The sequence below is a fragment of the Balaenoptera ricei genome, chromosome 9 (assembly GCF_028023285.1).
Source record: "Balaenoptera ricei isolate mBalRic1 chromosome 9, mBalRic1.hap2, whole genome shotgun sequence".
NCBI classification, from domain to species: domain Eukaryota; kingdom Metazoa; phylum Chordata; class Mammalia; order Artiodactyla; family Balaenopteridae; genus Balaenoptera; species Balaenoptera ricei.
The window spans coordinates 42,037,988-42,057,458 of NC_082647.1; the positions used below are offsets into that span (position 1 = coordinate 42,037,988).

The window sequence follows — 19,471 nt, forward strand, 5'->3', positions numbered from 1 at the left end:
GAGAGTTGCAATATACAGTTGAGGAGTGTCATAAACAGACTTCCAAAAATGTCCCCACAAGATCCCCACCCTCCAGTTATGCAAACACTAATCTTGGTACTACTGTGAAGGGACTTACAAGTGCAATTAAGGTTACTAATCAGCCGATCTTAAAGAAAGGAAACGATCCTGGATTACCAAGTAAGGCCCAAAGTAATCACATGAGCCCTTAACTACAGAAGAGGAATCCCAATGATTAAGTGAGATTTGAGATGTGAGAGGGCTGTGCAGTGTAGGGGCCTCAGGTAAGGACACTACCTGAGAAAGGCCTCTAGGTGCTCATGGAAAGCATGAGAAGGAATGTGGGTAGCCTCTAGGAGCAAAGATCAGCCCCTGGCTGACAGCCAGTAAGGAAAAGGGGACTGACTTCAGTCCTACAACCACAAGGAATGGAATTCTGCCACCAACCTGAATGAGCTTGGAAGCAGGTTCTTCCCAAACCTTCAGATAAGAGCTCAACCAGCCAACAACTTGATTTCCACCTTGTGAGACACTAAGCAAAGACCCAAATGAGCCATGCTGTGCCCAGACTTCTGACTCCTAGAAACTAAGATCATAAATGGGTGTTGTTTCAAACCTCTAAGTTTATAGTAATTTGTTATGACAGCAATAGGAAGCTAATACATTGAGATCCTACAAGAAACAGAAATTAATAATAGAGAGAACGAAAACCAGAGTCATGAGATTCCGTGAGAGGACTGACCCAGAAGGTGCAAAACCTAAATAAAATCATTAAAAAGGGAACTCAGAAAATGCAAGAGAGGAGATTATTGAAGAAACAGAGAAAAATGCCCTTCAGTGGGGGGATTGGGGAGGAGGGATAGATTGGGAGTCTGGGATTGACATGTACACACTGCTATATTTAAAATAGGTAACCAACAAGGACCTACTGTATAGCACAGGGAACTCTGATCAATGCTCTGTAATAACCTAAATGGGAAAAGAATTTGAAAAAGAATAGATACATGTATATGTAGAACTGAATCACTTTTCTGTACACCTGAAACTAACACAACATTGTTAATCAACCATACTCCAGTGTAAAATAAAAATAAAAAGACAAGAAAAGAAAAATGACCTTCATTTGAAGGATGTGAGTTCTCACATTACAAAAGTCCAACACAGTGGATGGAAAAAGACCCCGGAAATGCCCATTATTTTCCTAAAATTTCGGAACACTCGGAACAGAAAGAAAACCCAACAAAGCTTCCAGAGAGAAAAAACAAGTCACATCAAAGGATCAAAATCAGAATGGCTTTGGACTTCACAGCTGAAATGCTGGAACCTAGAAACCAATGGACCAAAGTCCTCAAAATCTAAGGAAAAACTATTTCTAGCCTAGAATTCTAGAACCGGCCAAATTATCAGTGAAGTATGATGGTAGACTAATGACATTAGACTAGTTAGCTCTCATGAATGTACCTCCCAGCATCATTCTCAGATGCTTCAACAAAACCAGGACTTTAACCCTGGGAGAGGAAGAGACAGGATTCAGGAGCCACGGGGACGGGGACGGGGGAGGCAGGAAGTGCTGGTCTTATAATAAACTTTGTAGAAATATCAGACCCTTAAGATTTGATTAAAATAAAAATGGAAAAATAGGCATATTGTAAAAACAGAAGAATAAATAAATGAGGAAACGGATTGAAGAAAACAATCTGGGGTAAACTTAATATCTCAAATGCATACTGTCTGGCCTAAATTAATTCCAAGAGCTAGACCACAAATTTGGCTTCATTCTTCCAAGGTGCTGAGATACACAGTCAGTTACAAGATTTATAGTGTCCATAGGACAAATACACCACAGCTGTTCAACAGAAATGCAGCTTTTCCTAATACCTGAGACAAATTTTTCCTGTAGGTCCTCATAAAAAAGACACTACATAATGTGGTAGTCGGTGTCCTTGAAACTATCCCAAAGATGTATACAGCAGTAACTTTTCCCATTGCTCTTTCTTATCATGTCCATCAAAATAGGCGGATGGCAAAAAAATGGAAACACAATTTAGAATAAGTGCCTGAGAGGAAAGTGCATGTTCCAAGGGTAACATTAAAAATGCTTGTCCTTCAATCAGTCCTCGATGAGCATTGCTTCTCACAACCTGAGATTTTTTTTTTTTCTTGCATCTCCATACTTACCCCAGGTTGGGATTTAGAAACATGAGGCAGATCAGACAAACTCAGGTAGGCAAAGGGTCTGAGATTTTTATCCTACTTGCAGGCTAACCATTTAGCCGGCCACAGTTTCATGTGTGCTGACAGAAGACAATCCTGGGTTAGGGACAAAGGACTGTATTACAGCAACAACAGTAGTCAGAGTATCAGCATTTGTGCTGGTTCGCCAAACCTCAATTCCCACAGGACAATGCAACGAGGGCCAGATGATACCTGCACATACTCTGGGTTGAAATACTCTGTGTTTAGGAAAACTGCATCTTTTATAATGAGCAGTATGTCTCCCTTTTGCTCTCAAGAAAGACACTATCTCTAGCTTCCAAGGTTGTAAGCAAACCTGTTCTTTGCTCCAGCGGCAGAGACTTCATCTTCCAAAACCTTTCTACAACATCCATGAAAAGATAGTCTAGAACAAACTTGCAAGATAAGTGCAAGTTGTGCAGAAACGCAACAGAACCATGGAAAACTGCCTGCCAAGAATGAGTGGGTAGGAGGAATGATAGAAGGCAGATTTCAAGAGGAAGGCTCAAGAGAAGGCTGTGGAGTCCCAAGTAAAAATGTATACCAAGCCTCAACAAGATGTGAAGTTCAGATCATAACAATAGTTGCCACTGGTACAAACAAATGGAGCACCTTTCTGCTCCCAGGTGGCTCTACACCCTAGGGCCTGGCTCTCTTCCTCCAGCTGGCAACTGGAGGAAGGATGGAACAGAGAAGTGCAAAGGGCACAGGCCAAGTGTCTCCAAAGGAAGGTTCCCAAAAACTGCTACAAACTTCGCGCTACAAACTTTGTGCTTATATCCCATTGGCCAGAACTCAGTCCCATGGTCACTATGACCTGCAGGGGAGGCTGTGAAATGTAGTCTTTATTCTGAGCAGCTACGTGCCATGCTTTGAGCTCTATCACTACAGAAAGAGGGGATCACTACAGTCTCTGCCACACCTTTCAAGGCATTTTCCAAAACAAGGAGTTCCTTTGGGGTAGCAAGAGTGCCTTTGCTACCCCAAAGGAACTCTGGGCCACTGCTAAAATACATGTTTTAAACTTGGCACACTAGAATTCTGTGTAAAGACCCTTAGAGATCTCCTAGTGCTACCTGCTAATATTATAGGCAAGATACATGAGTGTTATTTATGCCAGACTATATGCAAATTAGCAATAGATTTTAATTGGTTTAATGCACATTCATTTGGCAAACATTTATTGAGCACCAGCTGTGTACCACACACCATGTTCAGTGTGATCATCTCACTTAAGGAGCAACAACTTTCCATTGGGACTCACAGCTGTACACCCCAGGCCAAGCTTCATAAAGAATTTTCATATCACAATACCTTCAGAGTTGTGTTTTCATTTTACAAATCAGGAAGCCAGAGGCTCAGAGTAATGAAGTAGTTTGAAAAAAATTAAGCATAGAATTAGGTTGTAGAAAAGGAACGTATATCCCAAGTCTTCCTTTTCTTTCCTAGCCTGGTGTTCTGTGCCAAGGTGTGTTCTTCCATTATGCCATTCCCTTCTCAACATACTAGCCAAAAAGTGGATAAATGACTTGATCAGTTTGTGTTTTTTCTTTGGTTTTTATTCTCAGAAGATTTCTTATATAAGATTTCCTGAATTTCTAAATGTTTTCGTTTGACTGGGACGATTAAAGTTATGGTAACTCTTTCTCATCAACTTTAATATTGGCTTTGATTTAGAATACATTGTTTGGGGCTTCATATTATTTTAAGATTACATTACAAATTTCCACAACAATCTGTAACCAAAAGATGGGAAGATGCTCTCCCTACAATGCTTATTTCAAATGCACTGCGGGAAGTGGAGTCAAGCAAACTGGACCTTGTTTATCAGTCCCAAGGGGCACATAACATTTCTAAGAACTGAGCAAAATAATAGGTAATTCGGAGCATCTACAGTATTCCCATAAGAATAAATTTTCTATACCCTCTAAGTCTTCATCTTTCTGGCCTGGAGTCTCCCGTTTCGTTAAACATCGTATACTACACCCAAACCTCTGAATCTTGGGAAGTACATATTTTTTTAAATGACTTCACTCACGTAAAAGTCTAACTTTTGGAAGAAAGCAGATTAAGTCCACTTTCCACTTTTATAGAAGTGAAAGTTGTTTTAACTTCTCAAGGAAGTCTTGAAAACAAAAAAAAGATGTTATATTGAGTAGAGGCAATTCTAAAATCATATCATTACTGTTATTTTCTCTGTGACAAAACTTCAATAAATGCCATAAAGTGTTATTCATTGCCAAGGGAATTTCTAGACACTTTTAAATTCCCAGCAACCTCTAACTTCAGATGGCAAGAATAGAAATCTTGGTGTTGGGAAGACAGCTGGCCCAATCAGATTTATATCTGCCTCTGTCCAGACTTTCTTGGGCATCTAATTCCACAGTAAACAATCACTACCACTTCTCAGGAATTTACTCTTTGCCTTTTTACTGGTCTGAGGCCTTAATATTTATTGTCTTATTTAATGTTCCCTACAGATTATGTGGTAGGTACCATGTGGCTGAAGGTACCATATTCAAACTGCAGCTGAAGAATGCTCAGCTAGTAAAGGAACTGAGTGTAGATGCAGCCACATACAAATGACCGTTAATCTCCCTAACATATAAACTTACAAATCAAATAATAAGGATAATTGAAATGTGGACAAACGACAAAAATATGGAATTCACAAATGAAGCAATACATGGGACCAATAAACACATGGAAAGGTATTCAAAGTCAGTTGAATCTATCAAAATTGCCTAAGCAATTTAAAAAACTCATCAGTTTTGGGGACACTTCTTGATAGAACTAATTAAAGAAAAAATCTATCCCATAATAGAGAGGATCGTTTAAATGAACATAATTAAATTTCACAAGATGTGCTTGAGAACTCTGGGTATTACAGACTGTTAAAACTGCATCAGTGGGACCAAGATGGAATAGACGCATTTCTCCCTATTCCTCCCTCTAAGTACAGCCAAAGCCCTGGGCATTATACATAAAACAAACACCAGAAAACCTGAAGGGTGGAAAGAAAAAGGTAGCCCATCTAGAGAATTTGAGACCCAAGGAACAACACGATGGTGAGTTCTCTGGTTTTTGTGTGGTATATTCTGGACTAGATGCTAGAGAAGCTGGCAACCCAGAGAGGCCAATGGCAGCAAGTAAAGCTCTCTCTGGCTGAAGGACTAGAAAAGAGGCAGGCTAGCGAGACAGAAAACTTTTAGACAATAACCACCCTATCCCAGCCAAACACCACAGAAAAAAACATGGCCCCACCACCATCCATGCAAAGGTCAACTGGGGACCCGGACTTCAACCCTTGAGCAGCTGTAACAAGACACACTGTGTCAGTAGGGTCCATGTCATTTTCCTGGTATGTAAAAACCTCCCAAACTAAAAGAAAAGGGACAATTCAAATAGCAGTTTTCCTGGACTCTCAAGGCAGAATAACAAATCCTTTTGCAAGTCAGGTGGCTCTCATATCTCTGCTTTCAACAAAAACAAAGGAGTTAGAAGTAGTGGCAGGGCCTGCTGGTGGTACCTGCAAATGGGAGGGGGTCATACAGTCTTTTAGGGTTCAGACTCTTTTTAGGGTATAAACTGTTAGGGTTTAGGGATTACTACCATAGAGGCCTGTGCAGAGTCTCCTTCTCTGCTATAGCTGGTCACGCTCTGACTTCATATTTGAAACCGTTGTGCAATTTTTCACATTGCAGTTGCCCCAGCCTCTACAAGGCTCCCAGTAGCCAGCATATTTCATGAATAAGGAGTAAAACCTACAGATCTCTGTCCAGTCCTCTATGATTGCATAGTTTGGGTGTTCCAATTCTACCATACTTATTCACAAAGTTCCCACGAACATGCTGACTGCTGGGATGGGGTCTAAACTGCACCTATCATCTGGGTCTTATCACCTTTCATCCTGCTCCACAAATTCCTCCTCCCCCATCTCTTATATTCCTTTTTACCCACTATCCTCGGGTCCTTCCTCACCTTTGGCTCTTCCCCATCAGTGCAGTAACAAATATCCTGCCTCAATATTTCTCCACCAAACTATTGTCCCATTGCACCTTTCCTGTCTCAATCCAACAACCTGTAGTCTCTACTCAGTCTTCCACTAACTCAAAGTTTCATTCCGATTTTAAATTTTAAAGTGTTCATAAGTGCACGAACACGAGCAAAATGAAAATATTTTCATTGTAAACATATCAAATATTCTAGAAATAGAGTCAAAAGTCAAAGCATTTCTTCACCCAGTGCTACTCCCAACCTTTCCATTACACTTTCCCATATAAAATTTGGTGTGGTTCCTTCCACACTTTCATCTAGGTATTTATACACAGGTATGTTACATATATAGTTTCATGTCGCAAGGCATATCCCTCTTTCCCATGAGTTGTTCTGGAAAGTTATATATATATGGATTCCTTTTCTTCTTGAACATTGCATGGTGTGTTGTAGAAAGGGTGCGCCATGATTTCCTATTAATGGGCTTGAGATTATTTCCAATTTTCTTTCCCGTTGATGGACTTTCAGGTTATCTCTATTTTTCCCCTTAAAAACAGTATCATAATGATCAGCCTTCTATGTAACTTTGCTCACCTCAAAGTTCATCTGAGGAGAGTGGGGAAGAAGGAGTTAAAAGTACCTGGCCTTTGGTTCTGAGGAAAGGAAGAAGGCAGGTGACACATAAACTCCTTGTAAATGTGCTGAAAACTTGACCTCCTGGCTAATAGACTAATGATATTTGCTAGATCTCTTATCTATGGAATGCTCTTAGTAGGATATGGCTGGTGAAGAATTGTTTATGGTAAATAAAGTTAGAATTTATGGATTCATGAGGCAAGACTCCTGAGAAAGTCACACAAGCTGTATAACTATATAGGGTACAAAATGGTAACGTTGCCTTACCTCCAGGTTCCCTGCTGTGTGAGATGTCCCACAAACCTCATGTGAGATCTTATCTATTACTTGTCCAAAGTAGGAATGAAAGACCCAGGAGGTATGCAGGATTTTGTACACTTCCTGCTTAGCCAGTGCCTTGATCACTTGTGTTCTTGAAATTATGAGTAAAGCTCTATATGGATAAAACCTCTGATGCATGCAAGTCTGATGTGACAGTCTGATCCTGTGTGTTAGCTCAGAGATTACTGGAGGTTACCAAGTTACTATCCAAGAAGGCTGTAGCAGTTTCTATTCTCACCAAGAGTATGGGTTTCTCAGCAACACTGACTAGTTCCAACAATTCAAGGGCCAATAACCCACTGCCATTTAAATTCGTATTTTTGTTTATTAATGTCATTTTTTCATTTGTTGGTTCTTCGAATCTGCGTGTGTGTGTGTGTGTGTGTGTGTGTGTGTGTGTGCACACATTTTCTACTAGTATTATTTGCCCCTCTTTCTTAGGTTAAATTTTCTTTTTCTTAGTAATTTGAGAAACATCATACTATGATGATAAAGTATGTGGATTCTAGGTTCAAATCCTGGTTTGCCACTTGCTAACAGGCATGTTGCCTTAGAAAAGTTACCTAAGTTCTAGTTTCCTCACTGAATGCCCATACCATAAGGTCATGTGAAGATTATGAGATAATGCATGCAAAACACCAAGAATATCATCTGGTACATAGTAAATGCTTAAACGATGATAGCCGGCCAAAGGAGCTCTTTATATATTTTGTGTATTAATTCTTTGATTATTAAATGTGTTGTGAATATTTTCTCCTAGTCTGGGGCTTATGTTTTAAATTTGCTTAAACTTTGTTTAAATTTGTCAGGAAGGAAATTTTTTATGCAATCAAATCTGTCATTCTTTTCCTCTGTGTAACCTGATATTTCATCTGAATGATTTTATCGAATTGACCATTTCAAATTTCAGTTGTTTTCTTTAACCCACTTTTTGATTTTGTGGTCAAATCTTAAGAGCCTTTTTTGGTCTCAGCAGACATCACTCTTGTATTTCTTTCATGGAAGATAATCATCAGCCACTCCTTTTTCACTTTTCCCCTAAAGATCATGTTCTTTTTGTTCTTGCTTCTCTTTCCACCATCATACTCCCTGGATGATCTTATCGACTCTAATGGTTTCAACAATCCCCCTAGGCATATAACACTGACATTTTCAGAGCAGTATTTCCCACGGTTTATGAGGTATTTCTTTTTATTTTAATTAATTTTTATTGGAGTATAGTTGCTTTACAATGTTGCATTAGTTTCTGCTGTACAGCAAAGTGAATCAGCTATACGTATACATATATCCCCTCTTTTTTGGATTTCCTTCCCATTTAGGTCACCACAGAGCACTGAGTAGAGTTCCCCCTGATATACAGTAGGTTCTCATTAGTTATCTATATTATACATAGTAGTGTATATATGTCAATCCCAATCTCCCAATTCATCCCACTCCCCCCTTCCCCCCTTGGTATCCATACGTTTGTTCTCTACACCTGTGTCTCTATTTCTGCTTTGCAAATAAGTTCATCTGTATCATTTTTCTAGATTCCACATATAAGCAACATTATACGATATTTGTTTTTCTCTTTCTGACTTACTTCACTCTGTATGACAATCTCTAGGTCTATCCATGTCTCTGCAAATGGCATAATTTCATTCCTTTTTATGGCTGAGTAATATTCCATTGTATATATGTACCACATCTTCTTTATCCATTCCTCTGTTGATGGACATTTAGGTTGCTTCCATGACCTGGCTATTGTAACTAGTGCTGCAATGAACATTGGGGTGCATGTGTCTTTTTGAATTACGGTTTTCTCAGGGTATATGTCCAGGAGTGGGATTGCTGGGTCATATGGTAGTTCTAGTTTTAGTTTTTTAAGGAACCTCCATACTGTTCTCCATAGCGGCTGTATCAATTTACAACCCCACCAACAGTGCAAGAGGGTTCCCTTTTATGAGGTATTTCTAACATATGTTCCACAATCACCTTAAATTTCTTCTAAAACTGAACTTTATATACCCTCTATACATATACTAAGATATAATGTTTGCTAAGGAATACTGTTGTGCCTTTTTCTTTCACTTACAACAAACAGTATGTATGAAATATTTTTAATGAACAAAAGAATAGAAATATGTTGATGTAATATGCACAGAATCTCTCCAGGAGGACACGGCAAAATTGGCAAAAGTGGCTATGACAAGAGGAAAAGACATACTTTTCACCTTAACTTCTTTGTGTCTTTTGAATTTTGTATAATGACATATAATGCCTATTCAAAAATAAACACAAGGGCTTCCCTGGTGATGCAGTGGTTAAGATTCTGCCTGCCAATGCAGGGAACACGGGTTCAAGCCCTGGTCCAGGAAGATCCCACATGCCGCGGAGCAACTAAGCCCGTGCGCCACAACTACTGAGCCTGCACTCTAGAGCCCACGAACCACAACTACTGAAGCCCACGCGCCACAACTACTGAAGCCCATGCGCCTACAGCCCGTGCTCTGCAACAAGAGAAGCCACCACATTGAGAAGCCCACGCACCACAACGAAGAGTAGCCCCCGCTCGCTGCAACTAGAGAAAGCCCGCGCACAGCAACACAGCCATAAATAAATAAATAAATAAATAAATAAATAAATAAATAAATAAATTTATTAAAAAAGAAATTTAAAAAATAAACACAAATCTACAAATAAATGAAAGGGGCCCTGTCATCAATCCCACCAAACCTATACCCTGTTTTGGCTGGTGATGTTACTTATCTACTCAGTCTCTGCTAAGCACTTGGGAATCATCCTCCACCTCCTCGAATGTGCATCCAAGTACCATATTCTATTGAAATGCCTCAGAAATGGATCCTTCATCCACCTCCTGATTCAACAGTGACTCTAAGAACACACAATGGGCTGAGCACTGGGCTAGAGGTAAAAAGATGAATGAAATGCCCTCACCAAGTCAGTACCATCCCCTCAAGAAGCCTGCAGCCTAGGATGCAGGGCAGCCGCATGGCACATTTTAATAATATTTCTTAAATAGCTGATTCCTTAAGCCATTTGCAAGTATTTATTTAGGTAGGAGATCATAAAATATATTTTTATAATACACATAACAAAAAACACATTTGAATGAATAAAAAATAAAATGACAGGAGGTGACAGAATTTAGTGTTTATAAATGAGGCCATCAATAACTTTAACAATTCAGAGAAGAAGTTGAAAGTGTACTGAAAGTTGAGACCATGCTTTACATTTACAATATTTTATAATTTTAAAAAAGGCATTAGGCTTTTAAAGGTAATACATGACTTAACAGTTTCTCAAGTGATTTTCATAATGGGTGTCTAGACACTGTCATACACTGATGTGAAAAAGAAAAAAGACAAGAACTTAGGCAAGCAAAGTATTAGTCATAGTAGCTTGGTAACATTTACTTTTCTTATATAAAGATTCTTCAATTTACATTTGTTCTTGTTACAGGAACAGAAAGAACTAATTTGCCAAGTATATCTGAGGAGTCTGTAAGCTATAGAGCAAAAATAGTTATTTTTAAAAGCCTGTATTCCATGAAAATGTGCACCACACAGCATTTATAGTAACTGAGTAAATGTAAACCATGTGATTATTAAGTCTTCTAAATAAAACATTTAACCCCCAAATCTCACACAATAATATGCCCTATGTCCACATCTCTTATTTGAAGGCAGCCTTAAGCATCAGACTAATAAACATTTGCTACTGTGAAAAAGTTCTTACCTCCATTACTAAAAATGTTTCTGCAAGGTCCCTTAGAATTTTTTTTCAGTACTCTAGTAACAAGATATATCATGATCAATAAATGATCACAACCTTTAGAAAAAAGTACTGAGGCTAGAGAAAGAATGATCAAGTGTGAGGTTTCTGTCTCCAACCCTGGAAGACCTTTCTACTTTGAGACCCACAGCTCCAGGAAGACAACTCAAAATTTCTTACTTTAAAAAAAATATTTTAACATGAATAATTGAATAATTAGATTTCTAGGAAAATGAGGTTTTTATATTAAAATTTAGCAAAATCAACTATAATAAATTTTTTCTTCCAATCATTTATGAATAACAGAAGAGAAATCGGGTGAAGTTTTACATACAAAAGATATAAATACTGCATAATATGTAGTGAATGAATATTGGCACATACCCTTTTGTATTTAAAGCATAAAATGCAACCAGCAAAACTGATGCTCTTAAGAAACATTTATGACATAAGTCAGAAAACCTCTATATGACTTGGAAATGTCCCACAGTTTAAGGCTTTCCAATAGGTTTATAGCAAGCATCAGGTTGCCAGAGGCGAATATCAACAAGAACTTGATTGAGTTTTTGCATCCAGAGATCCCGCTCTTCCTTGGTGTCTGCAGACAGCCAGTTCCTACATGAACAAACAAAAAGATCAGGATCCTTTCCCCCATTCCATATCTCCAAGTACTCTTGCTGGGGCGGGATGGGGGGTTGGGGAGCGGAGCCTAAATAGTAAAAGGAGTAACTCTTTACCAACTTTTAATGCAGCGGTCCCCAACCTTTTTGGCACCAGGGACCGGTTTCACGGAAGACAATTTTTCCATGGCCGGCGGCGGGGAGGTGGTTGAGGCGGTAATGCGAGCGATGGGGAGCGGCAGATGGAGCTTCTCTCGGTCACCCGCCGCTCACCTCCTGCTCTGCGGCCCGGTTCCTAACAGGTCGCAGACCGGGGCTTGGGGACCCCTGTTTTAATGGATGCTAAATCAAGAGACCCAGAGTAAAGTGCTTCTCCAATTACAACAAAAGAAAATCATCTTGCAGGTTGGTTAGCTGAACCATAACTCACACTGATTACATTTGGGAAATGACAGAGTTTCACACCAAAGACAGTAACTAATCTTGTACAGGTGGTCTGACTGGGCAGTTTGGTGGTGCAGGACAGCCACTGAGCATGGGTCACTTCTTAGAAGAGCAAGCGCACCACAGGCCTGAATATGGGAGCCCCCCCCAGATCCCTCAGACTCAGGGTCCCCAAGAACTGGAATCACAGACTCATGAACCTTCACCTGGCCTTATCGATAATACTATTTTGTACTGTCTCCCATTATTCTTGTCCCACTGTATTAGTAGAGCACAGTATTTACAGTAAATGATCTGAAGATCCTAAGACTTTGTCTATCCTAATCTCTTTGTTCATATCAGGAATCTCTTCTTTGTATCCATATTTAGCTACAAGTTGAATATCCAGTTGATGCAGCAGGTGAGGGTGGGGGGAAAGGGGAATTCCCTAATTCACAAGCCAGACCATTCCTCTAGAGGACAGCCAGGTGTTAGAAGTATGTTGTACTGTACTCATTCTCCATCTTTATAATTTCTCCCCATTGGTACTAGAAATGGTATAAGCGTGAATAAGCAGTGAGTTGATCATCTATTAGTCAACGGAGAGAACACAATACTTACAGTAATGATAGTGACCATTCGTTGAGCTCATTCCATGTGCATGACACCATGCTAAGTGTGTCTACTCATTAACCTCTACTGTCGTTCTGTGGAGTTTATTCTTCTCCTCTGACACAGGAGATTTCAGAGGGCTAGCAAAGTTAAGTAACTTGCCATGGTCACGTTTGGTAAGTCACTGAGTCAGGATTTAAACATAGGTCTGTTGACTTCAAAGTTCAACTGTATAATACTGCCTCCCCATGTGATGAAACATTTCTAGTTCAAATGTATAATCTATATTTCAAAGTAGGCAATATTGATCAGATGATAAATATTTTGTATTGAAGGAGGGAAAGATAGCAAGGTTGGTTAGTAGAAATAAAAACGAGATACATTAAATTTAGATAAAAGGCATAGGTCAAAAAGGCCCTGGGGAGAAACATAAATAATACAAAGGAGAATGCAGAACTGTAAAATGTATATACTCTGCAAAATATATGATCAAAAAGTGAAATAAGTTTTAAGAAGCCACCAAGCAAAGCTAAAGACTCAGCCAAGACTGAGCTGAGAATGGGCCTCTCTCAAATGCTTGGATAAAGTGTCCACTCAAATTACAATAATGTTATAATAAGAAAAACTGCATGCAAGTGAACTACAGAGTAATTAGAGCAATACGTGATATAACTATTTCTACCGCAGGAGAAGGTCGAAGTCTGGGAGGGTTTATGTAACAAGTAAAAGATAAGATTATATGAAAAATGTGAGTAATGTTTAAAAAGGGCCATTGTGGTCAGGAAGTACTTGGGGACTGAATTTTGGTTGGTTCCCTCACTGACTGTGGCCATGAACAGGGTAGCTACTAAAGAAAGTGACTATAAATCCAATTTGCCTCTCCTGTCCTGTCTGATATCACTGCTGCACAGAAGGCCCCCGAAGGAAAGGAGTGGATGAGTTCAACTAAATTAATCTGAAAGTAATCTAGACATCAAGAATTTCCAAAGAACGCATCCCCTCTTTCTCTGTTTTAAAACCAACTGGCGGTATCTGGGCAACTTTGTTCTATTTTAATAGAGTGTCTCTTGGCTGAACTTTCTGATATTTCCACATCAGAAACTCATGGAGCCAGTTCTACCCATCTCCCTGTCTGCAATATCCAGTAACAGTCTGATTAACAGAGATTCTGTCAAATTCTAACTTTTGTCCCTAATCATAATTTTGTATGTTGAAGTTGGTCTGCAAGTTTCTCTTGGGCATCCAAGCAAAAGAACCTTAGACTCTTAGCAATAAGCTTTTGCATCTTATACTTAAGATTAGGGTTAACGAAAAGTGACACTCCCAGTAGTTTATTCTGTTAATCTCCAACCAGAAATTGGCAGAGTAAATTGTTTTGTAAGTCAGCAGGTTAATCGAGGGTATCTGGGGAATAGACAGGAAGGGATGTGTCAAATCACTTTAAAAAATACTTGACTTCTCAATTACACATGAAATCTTCAAACTCAGCCCAAAGAACATTAGGTAACTGTCCTGAAAATGGCTATACTGTGAGTATACTAGAAAACATGATAAGCTAAGATATAACTTGAATGCTGTATTTTTCTTAACTATATTGATTTATTAGCTTACTCTCTTACTGATGTGTGTGTGTTTTGTTTCCTCATTAAGACTGTACCCTCTTCAAAGACAAGGATCATCTCTGATATTTCTTACAGTGGTATGAACATAGTGGGCAATCACTTAGTTGATAGAAATATTTATAGCCCAATACATACTTGGTGACACAGAGTGTGTCCCTGCATTGGCTGACCAGAGTCTCTCGGTCATCTTCTCTTTGTGGTCGGACAGTAATTAATTCAAAAGTGTTGCGTCTTGCACAAAATTCTCTGTTGGCTGGTTCTATCTGCCGACTGGTACAATTGGCCAAATTTAATCTTCCTATGGGATTCTTTAAAAACAAATTTTTAAAAAACATGATTAGTAGAAAATAAACAAGACCATTTAAGTCAGTAAGCATTAAGCAGTATTCCAGTTGATACAAATTTAGAATTAAAAAGGCATTAATTTAAAAGTTAAAGTTTAATTACACTGAGTTTAGAGAAACATATTTAACATTTATTATTGTTTTTTGCTGGTCATAAAAATAGAAACCAAAGATGTCAACTGGAGCTCTTAGTCAACTTAAAAAACAAACGTTTTGTTATGGAAAACTTCAAACAGATACAAAATAAAAAGAACAGCATAATGAACTTCCATGTACCCATTAATCAGCTCTAACAATTAGAAGCACACATTCAACCACCTTTTGTCTATAGCCCACTTAATTCCTCCCTTTCTATAAACAGAAACCTAGACATCAGATTTCATTTGTAAATATTTTTTATGTATCTCTAAAAGACCAGGCTAAACTATTGCTTTGGATTGTTGGAAGCCATGTTATTCCTATGGTATGACAGTCAAAGATAAAAATTCATAAGACTAAATGGTCCTGAAAAATTGGAAAAGGGACAAGTATGGGCACAAACAATTTTTAAAAAGCCAGTAAAAGTGTTAACTCTATTAGTAATTTTAAGAAGAAATTAGAATGAAATATACTATTTTTAAACATTAGATTGGCCAAGTCTGGAAAGAATGGTAATAACCTATGTTGATTGGTTGGGGTGGTGATAGAAACTCTCATACACTGCTGGTGAAAGCATAAATGGTCTACTACTGGTAGACAATTTGATAAGAGCAATCAAAAAACATTCAAAATGGGCATACCCTGATCCTACAACTTCACCTAAAAGAAATTTATCCTAAGCAAATACATAGGTGCACAAAGATGTTTATATGGGTATAGTCCCTGTTTTTTCATAATAGTGAAAAGACTGAAACAAATTAAATGACAGTAATTGGGGACTATTTAAACAAATAATAATATTATGTCTCCAGCAAGTATGGCAGACTAAATAAAAGTCTTCCCATAATTCCCCAAATGCCAAATAACTGAACTCACAAGAAGGTGAAAGAAACCTTCAAAGGCCAAAATCAATGAGGAAGAGAGAGGGCAGAATGGTAAGCTAGCCTGAAATCTGGCTTCCTTGGGGTACTGACCAATGAATGTTAGGAACTGGCAACCTTGACTCACACAGGTTAAATGATATAATATGAAGTGTGATATTTGCTTTAAAATACCTCAGCAAACCAACAAGAACAAAAAAGTGTGTGTGCTGTGGAGAGAGAAATGAAACATGAAAGTTAATAATTGTTGAAGCTAGGAGTTCAATATACTATTTCTCTCTGTTTTGTGTACATTTGAACATTTTCAATTATAAAAAGTTAAACATACAGGTACACATATTTCCGTGTGTGTGTGTGTTTGTAAAAAGAAGGACCAAGAATAAATAATACATTATTGAATAAAAACACAAGTTAGGAGACTTACCTTACCAGACATTAAGATTTATTTTAAAGCTATGGTAATTGAGACTGAGAGATACATACCAAAGGAAACAGAGTAGAAAGCCTAAATATAGACCTACATATATAATGACATCTTGATACATGTCAGAAACAGCATGTGGATCAGTGGGGAAAGAATGGACCATCCAATGGGGCTGGCACAGTTGGGTTTCCAGATTGGGGAAAAAAAATCAATTCCAGGTAAATTAAATATGAAATATAAATCTTTATAACTTTCAGAAGTTATAAGGAGGTATAGGAGAATATCTTTATGACTAAAGAGATGATTTTCTTAACTAAGACTCACAAAAGCAAACAATAAAGCAATACATTGACAGATTTATCTTAGCATTAAAAATTTCTGTTTATGAAAAGATATTATAAAGATAAATTAAAACATATGCCAAGCAAAAGACTAGGGAAATAAATGGCCAAAACACATAAGAAAAGATGCTTACTCTTAATGTTCAATCAAGAAAAACCAAAATAAAAACACAGTGATAACCTTTCACACCTATCACACTGACAAGAGTTTAAAAGGCTGACATATCAAGCGTTGGTCGGATGCGGAACACTGAGAACTCTCATATACTCTTGGTGGGAACGGAACATTGTACAACCAATTTCAAGAATAACTGGACAAAATCTAGCTAAATTGAAGATGTGTGAAACCCTACAAACCAGCAATTCTGCTACTAGATACAAACTCTAGAAAGAGCTCTGATCCATGTAGCTAAGTTATAGCAGAGCTGTTTATAATAGCAACAATTTGGAAATAATCTAAGTGCCCATAAATAGGAGAAGTGGATAAATTAATTGTGATACATTCTTACAATGGAATACTTTAGTACAGAGAAAGATGGCTAGAGCTGTACAAACTAGAGCTACACACACTAGCCTAGACTAATGTCACAAATCATATTGACTTAAAACATGCAAGTTGCAGAATAGTATATACAGTATGATCTATTTGTATAATGCTTCAAAATACGCAATTGCAATAATATACTGCTTATATATAATATATAATAAAAATTTAAAGAAATACATAGGAACAAAATAATTTCAGGATAGGGGTTATCTCTATGAGGGAGAGAAAATTACATGAGGAGCTTTAACTGGACTGATAACACAGAGGTTGATGGAAATTACTTGTTTTTTTTTTTTTGTCTATTTGAAGGTTCTAAATATTTCACAATAAACTTTAAAATAAAATTTTATATAGCTACAATGTAATACATATAGCTATCTAATGCAATATCACAGATGTATTTTTATTGATGTGGAAAGATATCAGGATATTATCAAGTAAAAATTAAGTTATAAAAAACATGATACTTTCTGTTTAAAAAAGATTCATAAATGGATATATAACTATTATTACATATTATACATTTTAAAAATTTAGAAGGATACACAGCAAAATGTGAACAGTAGTTATCTCTGTTAAAGATGATTTTACTTTATAATTCTGCTTATTTCTATTTTCCAGTTTTTGGATAATAAATTACCACACTTGGGCAATAACATTAAATTCTTTAAAAACAAGATGTAATGTATCCATAAAATTCTATTATCAAATTTTAGAAACAAAACCAAAACCACTATATTCCTATGGTGGTTTTTCCTTTCTGTTTTATCTCAGAGTTAGGTAAATCAACTGTTAATAAAATACAAAAGTGAATTGAAAATATTTCTGACTAAAAGTGTCAATTAAAAAATATTATGAAACATTCCAGAAAAAAAGAAAAATATATTCCTTAAGGTATTTCAAGAGTGGTCAAATCACAGGGAATGGATAAGATATAAAATTTTTACACAAATACACACACATGCACACACACACACTCACTAGTCTTTCAACAAGAACATTTTTAATGGCTTAGTAAATATTTTTAACGGGGCATTTGGGTGGTTGATGGGGGCCACGGGGAACACTTGCATGAAATATTCCCTGAAAATCAGTTAGGGCTTTCACCACTGACCATCAGTATTAATATTACCTTTCGTTTCTCATCATCTGGATAAGTCCAATAAGAGATACAGTTTCCAGAAAGAACACACCATCTTCGATGCCAGGCACCAAAACCACTAACATCTTCAAATATGGTCTGGAAAAGTCAATGAAATACTGACTTTAGAAACTTGAGGATCAATTAAATGTTTTCTATACATTAAACCTCAGTATGTTGACATATTTCATACTTCAAAATCTACTTGCATGATTTTCTTTTTCTTTTCTCTCTTTTATAAAGTACTTAAGTTTATTTTTATTCTACTCTGTATCAAGGCCAGGAATCTTGTTATTTCAATCTCAAGCACAAAGTTAGTACAAATGACTCACCAGCTCCCTTTTGTGTTTACATTCACCTTTTACATCATAAAGGTAATAGAAAAGGAAAAATTTGATGGATAAAAATAATACAAGTTATCACTACCCCCTACTATAATCAGAGAAAAATAACAAGAGGACAGCTTTTTCATTTTTATAGCTGGGGAAACTGAAGGCCAAGGAAATTAGATGACAACACACGGTCACAAAGCAGAACTGGGACCTTCTAGCTAAACCAGAACATACTTTTCTTGCTGCTCATCAGTCTTGGCAGAGTTAGACTAGTACCATTTTAGAATCACTTAGCAAGTTTCTCTGGTTGGTAGTCTCCTTCCTTCCAGCTGTCCCTGGCACATCAGGAAGGAAAACTGAACCAAGCAACTGAACCATTTCAATTACTACCTTTATTTTTTATAGAGGTTAGAAGTAATTAAAAGGCATTGCTTAGACAGGGGACAGAAGTTATCTGGGGGAGTCCTGAGTAATTTTTTTTTACCACATTTCTGTAAGTGTGGATGTGATAAGAATGGCCTATAGGATTCAAGATAGAGTAAACCTGAAAACATCTAACTCTAAAGTAGTTAAGAGCCCTGCTCAAACATTAAGTAGGTCAGACATTTTAGGCAAATGAATGTCATAAGAGTATATCAGGGGCTAAAGGTATCTAGAGTAAAATATGAAAATATTTACATTAAAGGAAAAGGTCAGTAAGTAAACACTGCTTTCAAGTCAGAAATTCATAAAGACACTTTTCCAAGAATATCTAGTGCCACCTGCTGGATTTACATGTGAAAAAAGCTACGAAGTCTGATTTATAGTCACCTTGGCCGCTTGGAATTTCTGTACAATCTACCTCTTCTTTCTGTGCCCTTTGTCAGCAACTGCAAATTGACTTGTGATATCTTTTGTATAGCTCAAATTCTTGCTTCACAAAGAAAACCAAAGCTATTAGATTTTCTCTACTTCTGGTACCACACCCACAATCTTCTGTGTATTCTACACACATACTTTCCACCTCTGATAATGGGAAAAGTATAATTCTGTACAAGATCATGAACCGTGGCTTGGGTCTTATTTGTTCTCACTCTCATGACCT

General features: G+C 37.4%; 1 protein-coding gene across 2 annotated transcripts in view; it reads right to left on the reverse strand.

Moving 5' to 3' along the window:
* Nucleotides 1-10,420: 10,420 nt before the first annotated feature.
* Nucleotides 10,421-19,471, reverse strand: part of ANLN (anillin, actin binding protein) — a 54,040-nt gene continuing 44,989 nt past the window's right edge. For both annotated transcript variants that reach the window (XM_059933613.1, XM_059933612.1), the window contains 3 exons: nt 18,047-18,154; nt 14,375-14,547; nt 10,421-11,577 (listed from right to left, as the gene is read on the reverse strand). In XM_059933613.1, the coding sequence (XP_059789596.1) occupies nt 11,454-11,577; nt 14,375-14,547; nt 18,047-18,154 (405 nt within the window). In that variant the 3' untranslated portion in view covers nt 10,421-11,453. The remainder of the gene's footprint in view (nt 11,578-14,374; nt 14,548-18,046; nt 18,155-19,471) is intronic.